This window comes from Lepidochelys kempii, chromosome 16, assembly GCF_965140285.1.
Source record: "Lepidochelys kempii isolate rLepKem1 chromosome 16, rLepKem1.hap1, whole genome shotgun sequence".
Taxonomy (NCBI): domain Eukaryota; kingdom Metazoa; phylum Chordata; order Testudines; family Cheloniidae; genus Lepidochelys; species Lepidochelys kempii.
This window is the reverse complement of record NC_136395.1, coordinates 15,035,559-15,057,996: the sequence shown is the minus strand read 5'-3', so window position 1 is coordinate 15,057,996 and position 22,438 is coordinate 15,035,559. Positions and strand designations below refer to the sequence as shown.

At 43.1% G+C, this 22,438-nt stretch overlaps 1 protein-coding gene across 3 annotated transcripts in view; it reads right to left on the bottom strand.

Moving 5' to 3' along the window:
* The window catches only part of COL27A1 (collagen type XXVII alpha 1 chain), a 240,651-nt gene that overhangs the window by 178,893 nt on the left and 39,320 nt on the right, over positions 1–22,438 (bottom strand). For all 3 annotated transcript variants that reach the window (XM_073314249.2, XM_073314253.2, XM_073314251.2), the window contains 3 exons: positions 10,673–10,726; positions 2,431–2,484; positions 326–379 (listed from right to left, as the gene is read on the bottom strand). In XM_073314249.2, coding sequence (XP_073170350.2) covers positions 326–379; positions 2,431–2,484; positions 10,673–10,726 — 162 coding nt within the window. The remainder of the gene's footprint in view (positions 1–325; positions 380–2,430; positions 2,485–10,672; positions 10,727–22,438) is intronic.

The following is a 22,438-nucleotide window of genomic DNA, read 5'->3' as shown; positions in this document are numbered from 1 at the left end:
ACACTTTTCCTGGTCAATACACAGAGTCAAAGGGCAGAAAAGCGGTCTAGCCCAGTGCCTAGAAAAGCAGAATGCGAGTCAGCACTCCAGTGTTCTAGTCCCTGCTTCTGATAGGATCTCGTCGGTGTCATTTAATCTCGGTGCCTCAATTTACCCATTTGTAAGACAAAAACAACAACTTGCTTCCCCGACACTGAGTGTTGAGGCTTAATTAAAATATTTGAAAGCACTTTGAAATTTTAAGGTAAAAGATGCTTGAGAAGGGTACTTACAGTTATTTATTGACAATATTGGTTTAATTAACTAGAAATGGAAATGTGCTTACCTTCCGACCAGGTGGTCCAGGAAGCCCACTCAAACCAGGTAAACCCATGTCTCCCTGTAAAACACAAGCATGCCTCATTAGTTTTCAGCTGTTTTTATTCCCACTTGCTGTATAGTCTTATTGAAATTATTTGTCATAGAATAGATTCCACGATAGAGGGGCTGAATTGCTGGTATCTGTGACTCGTATTCTTAATTCCTCAGAAATCCACTAAAAAGAATTTATAGAAGTAAAAAAGTGCCATTAAAAGATAACTGTAAATTCACAATCTCTTTATTAATTGTCTCACCTAAACAGTAAACTGGGGAATTAGCTGCAGCTACTGTGGGGACTCCAGGTTTTCACCAACAGAATGTGAGCCCTCTTTTCAATTCTCTCCTTCAGCTGCACACTGCAATTGCATTTTGGAGGATTTTAAATAGCAGAATCCTGTCTTTTAAATGCAGCATGAACAACAGGCATCGGCTGCTTCCACTTGTCAAATCCAGGAGCCAGGTTCATAAACTACCCTACTACTACCAAAGTGGCTCAACCCATTGCTCCAACTCAGTCTCAGATAGCTCTAAGAATAAAATTATTTTCCTTGTATACACAATGTCGGTTGATCTTTTCCTGGCTGCTTAGAAGGAGAGATTTGTTGGTTGCCTGTGCTCCTGGGAAAGGACTGAATTCAACCCCGATTGGTGTATTAGAAATATCTTAAGAATGGACCAGGCCCTTTGGTGCAAATTATTTACATACCACATCCGGTTCCTTACTTACAGTACAGTTTGGCTTTCTCTGACTAGACTCAACGAACTCTTAGGACTTTAGCATCGACTGTCACTGATTATTTCAGTCTTTATTTAACATGAGTTTGGCATAAGTAGCTGAAGAATTAGGCATTACTCCAAACTCTTGCTGAAAGCTCTGAATTTCTATAAATACCAGCAGGCCTTGTTAACATGGGCTAAGCATACTCTGGGCCTTACTCATGCTTACACTAGGCATACTTTGTGAGAAAACTGTTACATGTCTTTCTGGTAGATGCTTTCCATGTCATACCCATTCTGAAGCAACTCGAAAAATGTCAAGGGCACCTCATGCTGTTGAGTTGAAAGAATAATTTCAGTGTTCTCTAACTTCTTCATCTTTACTGGTTTTGGGTGTCTTAATTTATGGCCCAAAGGCACCTGGCTTCAAATTAATAGTCCCTTCATGGCCAATGCTTTCCATTAACCGTATATGAATAGGAAAAGTCTCATGTGTGAGGGAGAGAAAAAAAGTTCATATGCATTGGACATGAGTTATGAACTAGGAAGTGTGCAGGCACTAATAAAAGAACAAATCAATACACACATTAGGCTATTCTGATTGTTCCTCTGTTAATTTCAGTATTTATGTGAGCCCCTATTACCAGACATCAGTAAAAACCAATTCACATGTGAAACAGCAAAAACTCAGATCTTAATTTATTGAAAAGGTCTAGCAATAGAACCCCTTGATCCTTAACAAAGGCTAAAACCAAAAATTAGACTGTACATTTTGGTCTTGCATGGTTTGCACTGATGATTAGACTTCAGTGGGGGAAACAAAAATCCATTCTCACACACCAGGGTCAGAGTATATGCAACCTACTTTGAGTACGATGATCAAGATAAATCTCTCCCCCTCACCCAGACAGCTAGGTGGGTTTGGCAGTTAAGCCACTGGATCAAAAGATCCAAGCTGAGTTTCCAGCTCTGCTGCAGAATCCCTCTGTGATCTTGAGCAAATCACAGACCCCAGCATGGGCTGGGAATATGGGTACATACCCAGGGTTCCAGGTTCATTTATACAACCTGTGCTGACACCAGCGCTGCTGTGTCTTCCCTGCTATTTTTAGCCATGATAGCCAGATTAAAGCTAATATGGGTATGCCTACACAAGTGCAATCACACCTCTAGCTGAAGTGCAGACACAATCTTTTAATTCTTCAGTCCCCTCCATCTGTAAAGTGGGAACCTCTGAGGCTTTTTCTGCTTAGATTGTAAACTCTTTGGAACAGGGACTGTGTCTTGTTAGGTACATAGACAGCCACGAGAACAACAGGACCCCAATCTCTGTCTAATAAAAATGATGCTTACCTTCTCTCCATTATGAGCTTTTCCAGGTGACAGCCCAGGATCCCCTTTTTGGCCCTGAAACAAGGAATTAAACTCATGACAATATTTGAAGAGATATAATTTTATACATTTGGTCTTGTTTGAACGGAGCCTTTAAATTCTAAAACTATTTTATTGTGCCTCCTCTCATCCCCTCCTCCCACACCTGTGAAAGTTTTCTTATATGGTTCCACTTTACTGGTGCATCGGCTGGGGTTGGTTTTTTAAATCGTTTGTTGCTGCTAAAGCACTAAATGTTTTAAACTATTTTTGGTTGCATTAAAATAACTAGAGAAATATCTGGAAGAAAGCAATGCCATGCCTTCCCATATTTACTGGATAGTTGTGATTTCCCTCCCTCCCACCCACCCCACCCCCAGTTTTCCCCTATAAATTACCATCACAAAACAACACTCCAAGCCCATTGCTACTGCTAAGTAGTACGGGTCAGCAACTTACTGTAGATGCTGTTTCCAGATTTAACTGTAGGGGACAGATGAAACCAGAGGGAACAGTATACTAATTAGGAGCTAGCAGCGGCAAGACTCAAGAGCAGTAGTAGGGCTTCTCGGCTGGCAGATGAAAGAGGCCCATTGTATCTTAAATGGTGGTATTCTTAATTTTCCCTTCTCACAGCTGTGACTCAAGTTGCAGGTTTTCTGCTCCTGCAGAGAAATCAGGGATTTAGGATCGGGATTTTCAGAGGAGCCAAAGGGAGTTGTGTGCCCAGGTCCCAACTGGAATTTCAGTAGGATTTGGACACCTCATTCCAATAGGTTCCTTTGGAAAACCCAGCCTGAAATCTTAGCAGGTGGGGCCTGGCCAAATGGGACACAGAGAATTAGTTGGGAGCATGTGAGGGCAAAAGGTTGGAACGTACTAGATTCTTCTGGCATGTCACAGTTAGGCTTTAGCACATGCAGAACCTTAGATCTGTCTAGTATCTCTACTACAATCTGGTACCTAACACTCAGAAGTCTCAATGCTATGCCTCTATAGTTTCTTCCCTTTTGTGATCTTAAGTAAGTCACAACCTCTGTATGCACATCTGTAAAATGGGCATCAGTTACCTACTTGCATGGGACAGTTGTGAGGGTCAATTAATGTTTGTCAAGTGCTTTGAGGTCCTTTCATGAAAGTTGCAAAGAAGTATTTTTAACCAGTGTTTCTCATTAACAGCATCATGGTCCGGTTCCAGCTAGACGAGCAGCTATTCCTCCAGCCTCACTGTGACGGGCTTATGTTGACACTTACTTCCAAACAGTGTAAATCTCCCTTTCCCTCTGTCCCCCACAAGCCGACAGGTTTGGTCAGAGACTTCTTGGACGTAGACTGTAGAGAGCACTGCTGACTTGATGCAGATGTATCTGTACAAATTCTGAATGAAGAGTTCTGGGTTTGCCAAACAGTAAATTAAGTCATGCAGATAATCTCACTTTGCATGCAGCTGTTATCGTCCCTGCAGTTTCTTTCTGTCTGTGGAATCCTCCTTTGCAGGCCTCTGAGCTGCTTATGGGACCTGCTATTGCTGGGAGCATATTAATATGGTTGCTGTAAGTGTTCTCATGGAATGTGGAGCATTTTTTATTCTGCAAAAGCAGCATTTTTTCCTGCAGGCAGATGTCTTTACTTTATGTTTCCTTCCCAGTCACATCTTCTTAGCTTGATCACTTAGAGTAGTGTAAACTAAGTAGTAATTGCACTTCTACAGCACCTTTCACTGGAGGATCTCAAAGCACTTTTCCAAGACCCTGCCTCACAACATGCTTGTGAGGTAGGCGCTATTAGATCCATTATATAGGTGGGTAAACTAAGCCACAGGGAGCTTGACTTACCCCAAAATCACACTGCAAGACAGTGGTAGAGCCAAGAATAGAACCCAGGAGTCCTGATGCTCAGTTCCCTGCTCTAACAGGCCATATTGTTTTCCCTTTTCATGGGAAAAAAGTTTTTTTTCCTATCTGTAAAAAATCAGGAGCTGTGAAATTAAAATACTCCAGCCCAGAAATCCGACTACCAGCAGTGTTTTAAACATCAAGGTTTCTAGAGCCAAACCACACTCCCAAAGGAAATTTATCCTCTCTGTATCATTATAGAAATGAAGATTTATTCAGAAGAGCCACTACAATTTCAGCCCAAAAGGCCTCCAGATGATAGAGAGAATCCCCATTCCAGGAACAGCTTTTACACAGCTTTACAAAACATTGTTTGGCTGATGGAGAAACCCTTCCCCCCCAACACTGAATGCTGTTAGGACATGGGCAGATTTACATCAAGTCATGTTCTCTGTGTATATAAAATCTCCCGACTGTATTTTCCACTGCATGCATTCGATGAAGTGAGCTATAGCTCACGAAAGCTTATGCTCAGATAAATTTGTTAGTCTCTAAGGTGCCACAAGTACTCCTTTTCTTTTTATCAAGTCATTAGCAAGACAACAAGCATGGTCTTTAGTACAACAGAAGTCCATGTCAAATTGAGAGATTATCATCATCCTCACTAATTAGACATGAAGTCACCTGCTGTTGCAAAGTGGCAAGAGGTTCATGTAAACAGTTGTAGTATTACAAATATTTGAGAAAAAAACAACAGTTTAAATTCTCTGGGAGTACAAATCGAAGCCCCATCATCTCAGGCATTGGCACCCTGACAGCAGGATTGTCTGGCTATGTAGACTCCCTCCTCAGGTCCTACGCTACCAGCACTCCCAGCTATCTTCAAGACACCACTGACTTCCTGAGGAAACTACAATCCATCGGTGATCTTCCTGAAAACACCATCCTGGCCACTATGGATGTAGAAGCCCTCTACACCAACATTCCACACAAAGATGAACTACAAGCCATCAGGAACAGTATCCCCGATAATGTCACGGCAAACCTGGTGGCTGAACTTTGTGACTTTGTCCTCACCCATAACTATTTCACATTTGGGGATAATGTATACCTTCAAAGCAGCGGCACTGCTATGGGTTCCCGCATGGCCCCACAGTATGCCAACATTTTTATGGCTGACTTAGAACAACGCTTCCTCAGCTCTCGTCCCCTAATGCCCCTACTCTACCTGTGCTATATTGATGACATCTTCATCATCTGGACCCATGGAAAAGAAGCCCTTGTGGAATTCCACCATGATTTCAACAATTTCCATCCCACCATCAACCTCAGCCTGGACCAGTCCACACAAGAGATCCACTTCCTGGACACTACGGTGCTAATAAGCGATGGTCACATAAACACCACCCTATACCGGAAACCTACTGACCGCTATTCCTACCTACATGCCTCCAGCTTTCACCCAGATCACACCACACGATCCATCGTCTACAGCCAAGCTCTACGATACAACCGCAATTGCTCCAACCCCTCAGACAGAGACAGACACCTACAAGATCTCTATCAAGCATTCTTACAACTACAATACCCACCTGCTGAAGTGAAGAAACAGATTGACAGAGCCAGAAGAATACCCAGGAGTCACCTACTACAGGACAGGCCCAACAAAGAAAATAACAGAACGCCACTAGCCATCACCTTCAGCCCCCAACTAAAACCTCTCCAACGCATCATCAAGGATCTACAACCTATCCTGAAGGACGACCCATCATTCTCACAGATCTTGGGAGACAGGCCAGTCCTTGCTTACAGACAGACCCCCAACCTGAAGCAAATACTCACCAGCAACCACACACCACACAACAGAACCTCTAACCCAGGAACCTATCCTTGCAACAAAGCCCGTTGCCAACTGTGTCCACATATCTATTCAGGGAACACCATCATAGGGCCTAATCACACCAGCCACACTATCAGAGGCTCGTTCATTTGCACATCTACCAATGTGATATATGCCATCATGTGCCAGCAATGCCCCTCCGCCATGTACATTGGTCAAACTGGACAGTCTCTACGTAAAAGAATAAATGGACACGAATCAGATGTCAAGAATTATAACATTCATAAACCAGTCGGAGAACACTTCAATCTTTTAGGTCTGTAATCGAGTGACCAGAAAGTCTCAATATTACAACAAAAAGACTTCAAAAACAGACTCCAACGAGAGACTGATGAATTGGAATTAATTTGCAAACTGGATACAATTAACTTAGGCTTAAATAGAGACTGGGAGCAGATGGGTCATTACACAAAGTAAAACTATTTCCCCATGTTTATTCCCCCCGTTCCTCAGACGTTCTTGTCAACTCCTGGAAATGGCCCACCTTGATTATCACTACAAAAGGTTTTCTCCCGCCCCCCCAACTCTCCTGCTGGAATTAGCTCATCTTAAGTGATCACTCCCCTTACAGTGTGTATGGTAACACCCATTGTTTCATGTTCTCTGTGTATATAAATCTCCTCACTGTATTTGCCACTGAATGCATCCATTGAAGTGAGCTGTAGCTCACGAAAGCTTATGCTCAAATAAATTTGTTAGTCTCTAAGGTGCCAGAAGTACTCCTTTCCTTTTTGCGAATACAGACTAACATGGCTGCTACTCTGAATCCAGTGAAACTGTGCCCCTTTACAACAGCAGGGAATTTGGCTCAAAAAAAATATAGTACTATTTAAAAGAACTTTTTACTTACAGATGCCTATTAAGATTCCCCATAATGACAGGAACAAGGTGGAATTCTTAACATGGGGTACATTTAAAAAAATGCATTTGTTTGACAATGTAACAGGACAGCTCTAAAATGTAGTATAAACTTACAAGTGATTTTATACCATGGTATAAACACACAGACACACCCACCCCTTGGTCAAATAAAATTAACCACGAAATCCCTAACGTGCAATTGACCGCCTGGCCTTATCAGTGCCCTGTTAATTCAGCTGATAACAAGTACGCTCCTGGTTCTCTTCCTCAGTGACAGTGATTTGTTCTAGTCATATTTTCCAAGCTGTATCTGTCTGGGAAAGTTTGGTCTCCATTGCTGGATTGCTTGTTTTTTCCAAGCTACTATTATTACAAAGTGCTATCTAGGGAAGACCTCAGCTAGCTGCCTGAGTGCCTCTTAACAGGAAAAACTGAGGCCAGCACTACTTAGCCTGCCTCTCAGGGGATGGATTTTCAGAGATACTGAGCACCTGCAGGTCCCACTAAGTTCAGTTGTAGCTGTAGACACTCAGCACCTCTAGATAAAAAGTCAGATCCCAGATGTGGAAGCCCACCTGTCAAGATTAATGCAATGTGGATTCATTGCAAAAGTCAGAGAGATGCGTGCAAAGTCTATTCTGCCCTTCTTCTTCCCCCCGAGTCTGAGAAGTTGGGCTTTAAATACCAGCCAAATGAAGTAAGGCAGGAAGGAAAGAGAAAACCACAGCACTCTGTACATGCCTGCCAAGAGGTGGCACCTGAAGAGATAGAGCTACCCAGTCTGTATAGTGTGTTGTAAAAACTTGCAAAAAAGTCACTGCTCAGGGGTGCTGCAACAATTTGTACAGTGGGGATGCTGAGAGCCATTGAACCAAACTGTAAACCTTTTATATGATGGAAACCACTTCAAGCCAGGGGGAGTGGAAGCACCCCCAGTTCCAGCATAACTATGTCACTGCTCAGCTGATTCTCTGGCCAGATGTAGATTCATTCTCAGCCCAAGACTTAGCTATGGTTTTCATATTACTATGGGACACTGAGCTCTCCCTCTGCCTTGGAAAGCATCGTGATGAACCACCTACCACAGCTGATGGTTGTCAGCCTAGAGGCTCTCTCTTTTCCTTTACTGGGACCTTTTCAAGCCACTGACAAGAAGTTAGACAGACTTGATTAACCAGGCTGCTCAGAAACTCTACATTCTGCACTAGCTGGAGGCCCATGTAGCTACCAGAGTCAGACTCATGAAACATTTATCACCTCTGCTCCATAGACAGTATTGGACCCCCAACTTATTTCTGGATGCAGTTCATGATGTTAACTTTGAACTACAGTTTGGGTCCTGGCTTCCTTTGAAACCACCTCTTTCCTAGTGCACCTACAAGCAAGGAGGGCAGCTGGGACTCTTCAGCTATCAGAACGGTGATCAAGAGGACTCATCAAGGTCCAAAGATTTGAATTTGACAGAGCTGAATGTAGGGTGTTCTCAGTGCTCGATTCCAGGACTCCTTCCCCACAGTAGTCCAATAAACCCCAACATGTGCTGATCATCAAAGCATACTGTGAAATGTAGCTTGCCTTGGCGATGATGAGTTTTTCTTATGGATTGGGTGGGGAAGGGAGCATTGTTTTCTCCAAGTTGTCAACTGTGTTCCACTATTCTGTATAACTTCACTGCACCTTAGTAGGGAAAAGCATTGTAACTAGAATGCATCTATGATCTGCATTGGTCCATTTGTCTTCCCATCAAACATTTAATGTCTCAAGCCCACCTGTCCAGAATGGTGTAAAGGAAAGAAGAAAAATATTTTTAAAAAATATATAAAATCACATGGCAGGGTCAAGACAGCTGAAGAGAAGAAAGCTTGGACTAAATAATTGTTAGTACCAGTGATGATTTTTCGCTATGTACAAGGCAAGGGGAATTGACTTCCCCCACAAAAAAGCTTGAATTTGCAAATTGCAGATCCCAAGTAGAGTTTGCAGGGCTGACAGCTAGGATAAAAAGATCTTGATTTGACCTGTAAAATTCAACAAGTGAGATCCGGAAGTCATTGACAGGGAATAAATACAGAACACCAAGATGTAGACTTTTTATAACCTCACTTTTCAGACCATATAACTACACTTTTAAATAAAGAACAGCTGCTGTTCACCAGCACATCTCTGGTGCCTACTTTTTAATTATGTAGAGGCAGAATGGCAGGTTGCTAGACTCTTTGCTCCAGAACATCAATAGCAATTGAAACATCTCTTCCTACTGATGTGCTAATGAAAATAATCTACTCTTATTTGCACCTTCTGTTCAATTTGATGTGAAATCCTAAAGCTTTCACTTTGTTAGTGCTTAACAGAGAGATTTTCACTGATTCCCTCCTCCTGCATTCCTTTATAGGACACTAAATTCTGGTCTCACTTGGGCCACCAGTAGCTCTAAAGCTATTTCTGATTAGGTCAGGCCCCAAATAGAATCCAAATTTAGGACTTTTACATTTTCTAGAGAACGTGTTTATATAATGAATGAAGCTGGATATTAGAATGGAAGTTTCTGGAAGAGGGAATGTTGGCCAACACACTGGAATTAGTCCCTATTCTTTTCATCTGCATCTTTAACAATGTATTCTAGCCAGCCAGGCGAGGCCTTGCTTCTGACTGGCCAACTTTTTGATAGCACCTCTGACAGTACAGCACTTGGGCTATTACTGAACTGAAGTGGAACTTCTGTATGGGAGTGGGGGAAAGAAAAAGGAGAGGGGCAGAAGTAAAGGCTTTTGGGGGCAATCAGTAGAGGAAGGAGCATAGAACTTGGTGGGGGTGGGGGAAGGCAGAGGACATCCAAAAGGAAGCAACTAGGGAAACTTGAAATACAACAGAAGAGGTGATGTACTGTGGGACTTTAGGGTCCAGGTAGGATATTATGTCCCAGGTTACTAGGATGTCCTTAAGATTTGACACTTTCAGCTGTGTTGGACGTAACTGCAGTCATTGACAGCATAGTGACTAACCCCGCTGAGTTCTGTCCTACCATACGTTGTGCCCAGGCTCAAATCTGGGATAGATTCTTTGCCTCTTTGCTGGCTGATCCCAAAATCTTGGCCAGGACTCTGAAGTGAATCTTTGCATGGTATTAAAGGGGGTATCAGGCAGAGGAAGAAGAATTGGGTGGAATTTTGGAGGGGAAGAGGAGAGATGGAAGTGATTTCAGGGGAGGGAGGAGACAGACAAAGAAATACTTTGCCAATTCTGCTGTCTGGGTGGTCTGGACTGGAGTAGCAGTCACACAGCTGACTAAGAGTGCTGAAGAACCCACAAGAATTCACTAAGCACCCAAAGAAGGCTGAACAACAACAGGGGCCTTACAGGACGGAAGTCTGATCTTGTGGAGGATGAAGAAATCTGTGATACTATTGGGAGCCTCGTGTGAATTTTGAGGGTGCAGACGGCATGCCTTGCAATGCTGCAGGGAGTTTCACAGGGTGTAGGGAGAGGACCTTGCTGTGTTGTGTGTGAAAAGAGGTGATGAAAGAGCCCTTACAATTATTTCCCTAGGGAGCCTTATGTGCTCTCTCTCCTTACTGGGGTCTCCTCTGGAGCTAGAAGGCAAAAGCTTTTCACATTGGTAAACACTTACTTTAGGGCCAGGTAGACCAGGGCGGCCAGGGTTTCCATGGGGACCAGGAGAACCCTAAAAAAAAAGAAAAAAAAGGCATAATAAATCTATACAAATCAACGTTATTCAATCTGGATGGAGCCAAAACCCCAGCTCCAAGCACCCCCGAACTTTGAGGAAGCTCAGATCCAGGCTCAGTCCAATCCCCAGGAATGACACAGGCCTTGTTTATACTAGAAAGGTTTTGCTATACCTGCAAACCCTCCTAGAGGTGATCCAGGTCCCCAAACAAAATAAGCTACACTGAAAAAAGGACTTTTTTGGGGGAAAGGGGGCAATAACACTACATCTACACAGGGGCTTTTGCCAGAAAGCAATGTTGGTTGGAGTTTTGCACACTCCGAACCAACATAACTATGCAGGCAATACTTTTAAGTGTAGACCAGGTCACCATCCCGAAACATCTGTAATTAACAAAAGCCATTCCTGGCAGCAGGAGGGATAGAGCTGGTGTGAGCATTTCAGTCACTCTTCCCCTCCATGGAATCAACACAGCTTCAGTTTGCTCCTCCCAGGAGGGAGGTGGCTTAAGCAGAACACTGATTAGGCAGCCCTCTTAATTAGCCAGCAGTAACAAGGAGATAATGGCACTGTGGCTGGACAGGGCTGACCCCGTTTTAGCAGATTGTTCTTGTATGGCAAATACAACTGTAACCAGACTGAGAACATGAGCAGTTTGCAATGCAGAGACACAGGGGATGCAAGATGGTTTAAAAAACCTACCTTCACATCAATGCACAACTGCAGGAGTCTCCCACCAGAGTGCAGATACGCAAAGTGTCAGCAACCACTTTAGAGAGCAACCCACTAACTACTTGCAACTGCATTAGCAATGGCAGTAAAGTGGTGATCTCTCTCAAGTGTGCTGGGCTTCCACATAGCTCCACTGACTTCAATTAATACCAGGCCTCAAGTCTAAGAGTTTCTCTGCAATCGCATTTCCTATAAAAAGGAAAGGAGTACTTGTGGCACCTTAGAGACTAAAAAAATTTATTTTAGCATAAGCTTTCGTCTACAAAAGCTTATGCTCAAATAAATGTGTTAGTCTCTAAGGTGCCACAAATACTCCTTTTCTTTTTGCGGATACAGACTAACACGGCTGCTGCTCTGAAACCTCCCTACAAAAGCTTATGCTCAAATAAATGTGTTAGTCTCTAAGGTGCCACAAATACTCCTTTTCTTTTTGCGGATACAGACTAACATGGCTGCTGCTCTGAAACCTCACATTTCCTATGTGACCTGACTTCCTCCCTAGGGACACTAGTCAGTGGAGTTATGCTAGCAGACAATAGGACCTTTAAACTCCTGGCAGCCTTGGAGGTTTTGTGCTTAGCCCCAGTGCGGTACCAGGGTGCATAAAACTTAGCTATGCTGGCAGAAGTCTGTAATAGAGACATAATCCATGTCAGTCAGGGGTGTGATTGTGACCGACAGAGCTGTGCTGGCAGAAGTCCCTAGCATAGACACAGCTGTTCCAGCAAAGCTGTGCTTTTATCAGAATAGCTTGTTTCATTCATGGGAGGTAGCTTTACTACAGCAGTATAAAGTGTGCTTTGTGGGCATCGCTGCATCCTCATCAGGAATCAAAATAGTTGCAAAAGCCCCAGAAGGAGCAGCGATTTGGGGGATCGAGAAGACTGTATATATTTAGAGCGATTTACTTGGCATTTTAGAATAAGCAGCAGGCACGTTTCTGAGAGCTCAAATAAGGGGAAATAGAGGTACTTGCTACAATGAAATTTTAACGGTTTAACTACTTGTTTAATCTTCAGGGCACATCCCCTGAAAAGTGCTTGAAATTTTGCCTTTTTAGAGGCTCTGATGAGACTAGAATGCAAATCCATACTGTGATTGGCATATGGTAAAGTCCCTGTTTAAAATGAGCTTCAGTTTTCCCCAGTGGCACTTAAATGATTCTTTCATTTCAAAAATAGATACATCAGTGATGAAAAATATAGTCTGTGACCCTCACTCAAAAAGCTATAGCAATTTTCTCTGCCTAGATACTGTGAAAGTAGAATGAATTATATTGAAATTATAATTCTTTAAAGAAATGCTGCTTGAAGGGTTTGTTGAAATATAGTTGTCAGGAAGAGAAACATTAAGGAGTGTGAGACAATAGGTCCTCAAACTAATTAACCAGGAGCTCCTACTGAGGTAGGAGATTGACAAATATACATACATATCCTATTTGCATACTAACGTTTACCAGTTTCTGCTTCGTTTTGTCTCTTATGTTAAATTGGCTTTGGCTTATTTGTATAAATAAGTTAGCTTGAGCCTCAGAGAGGGGCTCACATATCTGGGTGCATTGGCAAAGCGCTTTCCTAATAAACAGAGTGGTCTGACAAATTATGTGAGTCCTGAATCTGACTTTGACAATACTAAGGGCAACTGGCACTGTAAAATACCTACAATAGATGATATATAGCAATATCTCCTTTTAAATCATTTATTAAAAGAACTCAACATGTTTTCCAAAGACTATTTAAGGAGCTATCTGGAATAAGAAGCTAAAAATAAATTATCCCAGGCTTTGTACAGAGCAGAAGCAATCTGCTAACTTTTCAGGCAGAGGTAATAATGCTGCTAAATCCCAGAACACGTTCCTGGGAGGCATAGCAATTTGAAGAGTCAATTCTGAAGATTCGCATTCTGCCAACATGCACAATCTCTACACCACCAGCAGAAGTACTTTCATTTACTCTTGATTTAAAGGAGGAGCATAGATTGGTGGATAAAGAGAAAGTTATTTGGCTGCTTTCTCAGCTCTGAGACAGTAATATTTGCTGTCATCATTCTGCATGTTTGGGTCCAGATCTCCCAGACTGTGATTTCCAAAGGAGACAAATGGAATTAGTGTCCAACTAACAACGGAATTCAGTGCCTTTAATCGCCTTTAAAAGACACAGTCCCAATTTTGCCCCAAATCCCTAAATGGCCCCCTCAAGGATTGAATTCACAACCCTAGGTTTAGCAGGCCAATGCTCAAACCACTGAGCTATCCCACTAGTTTTATTTCATTTCATTAAAATTGTGAGTTTTTTATTACATCTGGTAGCATGAGCATTTGTTGAGCCAACAGATCTGTTGGGGAAGAGTTAAAACAGCTTTTGTAAAGGGAAGTCATGCCTCACCAATCTGTTAGAACTTTTTGAGGGGGTCAGCAAAGACTTGGACAAGAGTAATCCAGTGGATATAGTGTACTTGGATTTTCAGAAAGCCTTTGACAAGGTCCCTCACCAAAGGCTCTTCAGCAAAGTAAGGATTGATGGGATAACAGGGAAGGTCCCCTCATGGATCAGTAACTGGTTAAAAGACAGGAAACAATGGATAGGAATAAATGGTCAGTTATCAGAATGGAGAGAGGTAAGTAGCAGGGTCCCCCAAGGATCTGTACTGGGACCAGTGCTCATCAATAATTTCATAAATGATCTGGAAAAAGGGGTAAACAGTGAGGTGGCAAAGTTTGCAGATGATACAAAATTACTCAAGATAGGTAAGTGCAAAGGAGACTGCAAAGAGATCTCACAAAACTGGGTGACTGGGCAACAAAATGGCAGGTGAAATTCAATGTTGATAAATGCAGAGTAATGCACATTGAAAAACATAATCCCAACAATACATAAAAACTGATGGGGTTTTAATTAGCTGTACCTCTCAAGGCAGAGATCTTGGAGTCACTGTGGATAGTTCTCTGAAAACATCCCCTCAATATGCAGTGGCAGTTTAAAAAGTTAACAGAATGTTGGGAACAGGATAGATAATAAGACATAAAATATCATAATGCCGCTATATAAATCCATGGTATGCTCACTCCTGGAATACTGCATGCAGTTCTGGCCCCCCATCTCAAAAAAGATCTATTAGAATTGGTAAAGGTACAGAGAAAAGCATTTTTGTTGCTCAGGGGTATGAAACAGCTTCCATATGGAGAAAGATTAAAAAGACTGGCACTGTTCAGCTTGGAAAAGAGACGACTAAGGGGGGATATGACAGAAATCTGTAAAATCATGAATGGTGTGGAGAGGGTTAATAGAGAAGTGTTAGTTACCTCTTCATATAACACAAGAACCAGAGGTCACCTGATGAAATTATTAGGCAGCAGGTTGAAAACAAGCATAAGGAAGTACTTCTTGACATAATGCACAGTCAATCTGCAGAACTCGTTACCAGGGGACGTTATGAAAGCCAAAAGTATAACTGGGTTCAAAAAAGAATTAGATACGTTCGTGGAGGATAGGGCCATAAATGGCTATTAGCCAAGATGGTCAGGGTTGCAACCTCATGCTCTGGGTGTCTTTAAGCCTCTGACTGCCAGATGCTGGGACTGGATGACAGGGGATGGACCACTTAACTGCCCTGTTCTGTTAGTTCCCTCTATAGCATCTGGCACTGGGAAACGTTGGAAGACAGGATACTGGACTAGATGGACTATTGGTCTGATCCAGTATGGATGTTCTTATGTACATTATCATGTTTCACAGAATGAGAAGTCTGGCAGAGCAGGGATTGAACACAGGTTTTCTCAAGTCCCAGGCTAGTACCCTAATCATTGGACCAGTTTTCCTCGCTGTCCCTGATTAAAGCATTTTCCTAGGGTCTTTGGGATCAAGGAAATATTCAGAGCCATATAGCTGTGCAAAGAAAAAATGTCCTAATTATAGAGGGATTAGTTTTAATGACAGAGCTTAGAGCAGCAACATCTCTATAAAGTCAAGATCCTAAAATGTCTTCACACACTAGCAGTTAATGCAAGCAGTCCAGAGCAAGGTCTAAAGCACCAAGCCAGATTTATAAAGCGAGGGTAGTTCAGCTGTTATGCAAGTTCAGAGTCAAACATCCCAGCTCAAATCCCATGTTACAGCTTGGTCTCCTTTTGGTGCACATTCATGCGACTTGTTATCCATCATAATACAAGACAGAATTCTCAATAAGAAAGCGATAGGCAGCAGCACAACCTCCAACCGGGAACAGCCAATGCTGATTGACGCTGACCCAGCTTCCAGCTGGAAATGCAGAATCTACAGCTACAGCTCTGTCATGGTGGGAAGAGAGTTACAGATAGCGCGATTTTCCTGCTTGTCCGCAACTTTTTTGGTGTCTGTGACTCACCCTGCAGCAGCGGCTGCTGTCTCATGGGTCTGGGCTCAGCTCCTCTTCCTACTCAGACCAAGATTAGGGTTGTGGTGCTGGGGCGGAGGGTGCTGCTATGGATGGTCGGTGCCTACATGTCTGTCAGGGCATTTTTAAACAAAAATCATGGAGCAGTCATTAAATCCGTGACTTTTACTAAATTCACCATGACTGCTCTGTGATTTTTTATTTAAAAAATGCTATAACAAATCTGTAGCCCTATCTATGGCAAAACTTCCAGTCAGAAACTCATGGGCTAACAAATAATGTACCTAACACTGTTCATAGGCAGACTTTTGCAGCACAACCGTAGGAAGCATTAACCAAAAGCCAGCCTGAAAAGGGACCAGTCTTCAGTCCAAGCAAAGGTCTGCAAGATCAGAATTCTCAACACCAAGTGATAAGATATGCAATAAGATAAACACCCAGATCCCTAGTTTAAGGGGTTGTTCCTATACTATTGAATTCAATAAGAGTTTTAGCATTAACTTCAGTGGAATCAGAGACATAGGGAGGTGAACAGAACATGGGGTTAGCAAGATCAAAATAGCAGACATCCATCTCACTTGAAATCTCCAAAGCATCCCGGTCTGACTAAGTGGAAGGCAATGTGCTGCTGGTGTAGTGGGAAGTCCAACCCAGTAACCAGGGCATGGCAGTGATCAAGCCCAAAGGTTATGAGAGTCTCATTTAAAATGTATAGTGCAGCTATGGAGAGACAAGGGCGTAGTCTGGCAAGAGTCCTAAAATGGTAAAAAATAACTGATTTTGATATGTTTCAACACGGTTAGCCCTTTAATCTAAGTTTACACCCACATTCTTGGCAGAGGAGAAAGAGTCAGCATGGTACAGCTAACCATGAGCAGAGTAACAAAACGTACAGGACAGCATCTGCCTCCGGAGCTTTGAGCAGCGAAAATCTGAACAGGCAGGCCCTAGGATTTAAGCTACGCACCTGTCTATAATGGCAATGGAAGTAATTGGTGGAACTTTAAACTGCACCCTCCAAGCCCACATACACATGCCCAGATCAGTGTTAAGATGCTATATGGAGATGGTCTCTGTGTTCTGCCAGCCCGTGGGTGCATTTATTCCTCACCTACCTTATTGTTCCTCTCCAATCCCACAGGCAACTTTCACTCCTCTTTCATACCGTCTCACCATCAACCACCTCTTGCCTTTCATCAAATCTGCCCATAGGCAACTACAAACAACCTACCCCAGCACGCAGCAAAAATGAAAAGAGAAACCACCACACCTAATTTCAATTCATCCATCTCAGAAACAAGTGCCCTTATGCATAGCACATGTCCCAGTGACACGTACCCCAATCAAACCACTAATGGAGCTAACAGCCCCTCTGCAACCCAATCAATCCTAAATATAACAATGTGTGTCTCAGATGTTCATGGAGCCATTCTATTATCTCCTGTAGCCAATGGCAGATGCAACTACCCCTTCATTTACACTGATCCCAACAGCGACTATTCAGCTCATTACACTTCTCTTTCAGCTATAATAAGTGATCACGAAAGATGGTGACGCTCCAACTCTGTAGAATCAGCCGGTCCAAGTATAAACTCCTGCCTAGCAAACATTCCAAATCAGAGGGAGTTTGCTAATAAACCAGGACATCTTTCACCTTTAGGTCATAGCTATGAATATAAGGATAGTAATAAACAAGTCATTGTCATCTAATAGCCGTGGGGCTGCCTATGCAACCTCCTTGTCTCAGTTGAGTCTTTGCTGCTCAGGTGCCCATCTCTCCACCATCACAAGCTGCATGCTTATAGGCAATTTCAACAGAGTGCCCTATGATTAAATGGATATGGGGAATGACGTACCCTTTCACCTCTAAAACTTATTCCTTGACCAGAACTCCGGAACATAGACACTTAGGTCATAATCTCTTTGGAGCAAGGACTGTCCTTTTGTTCTGTATTTGTACAGCACCTAGCACAGTGGGGTGTTGGTCTATGACAGGGGCTCCTAGGTGCTACCACTATACAAATAAATAATAATGGATGGTAGGAAAACCAGCAGCCTCCCAAGTCTATAGTACTCTCAATCTTGTCCCTCTCTCTCACACTGAAGGCACAAAGAATGTATAAAAAGCCAAAGCAAATCAAAGCCCCTTCTTAACTGCACAATCTCATCCTCACCAACCCTTAGCCACTCCAGTAAGATCAGTTTTAACTACTCCCACCTGAACTAACCACTCACAGAGGGAACTTCACCAAAGGCATATATAGGACAGCTCCTCGGCAAAGGGACCACATCAGACTACTAGCACAAAACAACTACAGCTGCAACATTTGATGCTCCAATCCCAGTTAACCGCCTGTTATATGACATGTTGAAAGGCAGATTCTTCTCATCAAACCAACAGTCTCAGAGACATCCATCCCTCTATCAACACGCACCTCACAAAGACAGTGTCTGTCCAATCTTCCTTTCAGCTAATTACTCCTGTGTTACCCAGCCTAATCCAGTTTTCATTACCCTCCCCTTCCAGACCATCAGGATTACCTATCCCTAATCCGTATCTCCCAGACGTAGCCATCTTTCCATAGATGAGCTATGCTAGAGCTAGCTGCTACCCTCTATTCATGCTCTTCTAGATTAAACCCTACTTCTTTCCCCTTCAACTAAAAGGGTCGGTATATACTCATAAGTATTATGACTATATGTAATCATCATCATCATCATCTCATTTCTCTCTTTTCTTTGCATCGGATGGGACAACATTGAGTCCACCAAGTTAGGAGCTGAAATTCTACCAGCCTCTATGTTATTCACACACACAATCTTGGCTCACTCTCGGCACTGCTTAAACAATAAAACCCAGCAACAAGTCGATTTATATCTGAAGTCTTCCAGCCTCGGCACCAGAAATTCCATGGAAAGTTTTATCATGGGACACTGTTTTAATCATCAGCAGTCACCAGAGAATCAGCAGCATGGAAACCAGGCGTTGAACACAATCCCTCAATGTGTTCTGAAAATGGGGTGGGGTAAGGGGGTTCCCAAATGTGGCTGGGCTTGTAATCTGGATGGAATGCCACCTCATGTGAAAGCTATCTACTTGTGAACTCCACAGCGCCAGCCAGTTCATCTCTGCTACATGGGCAGAGATGGGACCCATCTCACAGAAACTCTTTTATTTGTACTGGTTCACAGCCTGCACAAATTAACAAAAGTGCAACTGTGTGCAATCCCCCCCATTAAAAAACTCACGCAAAATGCTACAGCGCTTCATCCAAAAGGGACAGCTACTCATTGAAAACTCATTATACTTGGGGGCTTCACAATGTAAAGCAGCTTTTCTGCTCCTGACCTCCAGATTCCACTCTGACCTTTGGCTTGCTGAAAAATGAGCTAAATATTTGAAATGAGGCCAAACAAACTGTTTCTTTAAACACTTCTTAGAAACTGGAAAACCTTCCTAGTGGAATGAGGAGATTGGGACAATCTTTACAGAAGACTGAAATTTTATCATCTTGGGGGGAAAAGCCCCATTTTTGAAAAAGATTAGGATTATTTTTTTGCAACCAAAGACAAGATGTAGCAATGAAATGCTACAGCAGGAGCTTGGAATCTTCCAATGCTCTGAGGCTCATGGCGTGATGGAGGTAAGAATCAGTGAGTGCAAAAGCAACATTTTACCTACTTGCACAATGGAATTTCTCCTATTTATTGAGAGCTTAAAATTAGTGCAGAGAGTTGGCATTAAAGTCTTTTGGGTCCTATTCCCAGCTCTGCCTCTGGCTGGCTATGAGACCTTAGGCAAATCAGTTTGCCCACCTGCAAAACTGACTTTTAATGGGACTTAAGCTCCTAAGTCACTTAAGCACTTTTGAAAATTTTACCCTAAGTCTGTTTCTGTGGAAGTGAATCCAATGGCAAACTTCCCATTGGTTTCCACATGTGCAGGCTTCCTGTGCTACTCCAGAGTGCGGTTGTAAGGTTTAATTAACATTTGGAAACTGCCGCGTAAGCATTATTGCTGTGGTTTACAGCACCTTTTAACTCTCTTTCTGCAGACCTCACTAAGCCACGCATATTCTTCAGTGCAATCGAGCTGTCTGCACACAAATATGGTACCACTTTCTAGCAGCATAGTTAAAGTGGTAGAACTTCCCTAGCATGGATGCAGTTATGTCAGTACAAAGGGGCTTTATGCTGGTACAGCTATTCCCATATCAGGTATCCTTATACCAACAGAACTGCATCCAGGCCAGGGATTGTACCACTAAAAGTATTTCAATATAAATATAAAAAATCCCACATGCCCCTAACCGAAATACCAGTAAAAAACCCACTATGTAGTGCCAGCACGGACTACAGCTAGTGAGTTCTATGCCTATCACAATTAAGTCACCGTCCAGATCTATTCTACAAATTTTCATTGGCATAGCTATATCGGTCGGGGTGAGATTGGAGACCGACAGAGCTATGCTGGCAAGAGCCCCTAGCGTGAATACAGGTATGCACTGGCAATACTATGCTTCGACTGTTATAGCTTATTTTGCTCAGGAAGATTGGAAATAAGGAGCCAGCATCATGTGACCAGCCAGCTCTCCATAAACCAACAGTGGGCCACCAACCCTAGAAAAGAGAAAGCCACTCAGAGTTATTTTTACGCTGTCCAATAATCAGAGACCATGGGGGTCACCCCGCAGACTTGTATAAAGAAGTGGAAATACTGTGCTGTATCAATAGGACATTGTCGCCCTGTGGAATTCACTGTTGCAGGTGATCAGAGTCAAAGGCCATGGCAGGTTTCTGAGGAGATGGCTAATTTTATAAGCATTAACAACACTGAAGTTATCCAAGGTACGATGAGAGCACCATGCCTCATCAGGCCATAAACTGCAGAGGAGAGGAAGAAATCCTTCCTGCTCTCAAAATGTACAACATTGCAAAGCTAGTTACATGCATCGTTCCTCCTCCCCCTAAAATTTCAGGGGCTAGCCTCTCTGCTAGAGGCAGGATACCTCACTTGATAGACCAATGGGCCGATCCAGTATGGGTCTTGTTGTAGCAGGGACAAGGTCTGTGTAGCTGCAGAGGAATTTCATAGGACATCCAGGTTAAGCAAAAAGGAAAAAAAAAAAAACTCTCTGGGGTTGATTATTTTTTCAGGGTTCTTTTGCAACCAAAAAAGAAGAACCCCTCTAAGCCCATCCTACTGTCTGGCCACATTCCCTTCCCGCAGTGCAAATCCTTAAATCCCAGAACCGTTAATGAAGACAAAACAACAATACACGCAGGGCAGTTCTTCTGTCTCTAGTGCTCCAAGTGCAGGCATTTATACCGCCACCCCTTTCTCTCTCCTGAAATTAGGCTCAGTTTCAAAGAGCTGAGCCAGCCAAACTAGGCTCAGCTGCATCTGATTACTTCCCAGCTGGGATTTCCATCCTGAGTTGATGAGAACCCCCTGGCTGGGATTTAACTCAAGAAGTTACACGTGACTGTCAGGGGCTTCCCTGCTGAAGCAGGCTGTGCCATGGATGGGAGGAGGACACTGAAAGACCTGCTCAGAGTCTTAACAACACTTTCCCCCCCCCTTTTAATGCCACTGAAATTTCAAAGCTCAGTTTTGTTAAGCTGGAGGAATTTGGATATATGTGCACAGGAAAGCTGGGGCCTCCAGACCCTGGATTAAGTTTACATACCATAAGGGTATGTCTACACTTCAAGCTGGGTTTGTGCTTCCCAGCTCCAGGAAAGTTACTTTCACTAGCTCTCAGCAAGCTAGCACACTAAAAATAGAACACAGGCCATGGCCAGTGCACGCAGTGGGAGAGGCTAGCCACCCAAATACGTCCCTCGCTGCTCGTGCCCCTGCAGCGGTCTTCTGTTTTTATTATGCTAGCTTCATGAGAGCTTGCAGGATGAGGTCTCCTTGAGCGGGAAATCACACTCCCAGCTCCAAGTGTAGACATCCCATTGTGCTCACTAAGCTCTGCTGGAGACCTGCAGTAAGGATAACGAGCCGGGGAGAGCAGAGACTTTCTTTAACTGGTAATTTTCCACAACTGCAGGCTTATAGGAGAACCCCATGTTGGTATTTAAGTGTGGTCTGTGCTAATGTGTATGTCAATAAAGGATTATGTAAAATATGTACTGGAGTCTTGTAAAACCACTGCTGGGTCACTCTGTTTGCCAGAGGGGGGAATAAAAGGTAGCTATGCCTGCCTATGACATGGATTGCAACGCGCAGATCTCTGCACAAAACATCAGCTGTATCTGTGCAAAATGTTACCCAGTACTGTGAAGGCAACAGTACAAAACAATAGCTAAATGCTGTGCCCATGCTGCAAAAGTTCCAGTGCAGAACAGTGATGTAAATAAATAACCTGTATTGAAAACATCAGGCCTGGTCCTCCTTTACGAAGGTCCCTTTACATCATCCTGGCTGCATAAGGGGGCCTTAAAATGGGCAAAAATTACACTTTAAGGTCCCTTTACACTGAAAGAGTGGAGGAAAGGAGCCTTAGTGTAAATAAGAATCAGGGCCCATTATAGAAGTGCTTAAGAGCTCCTGGAATGAAAAATTTGCAACGGAAGAGCAGACGTTAGTTAGCT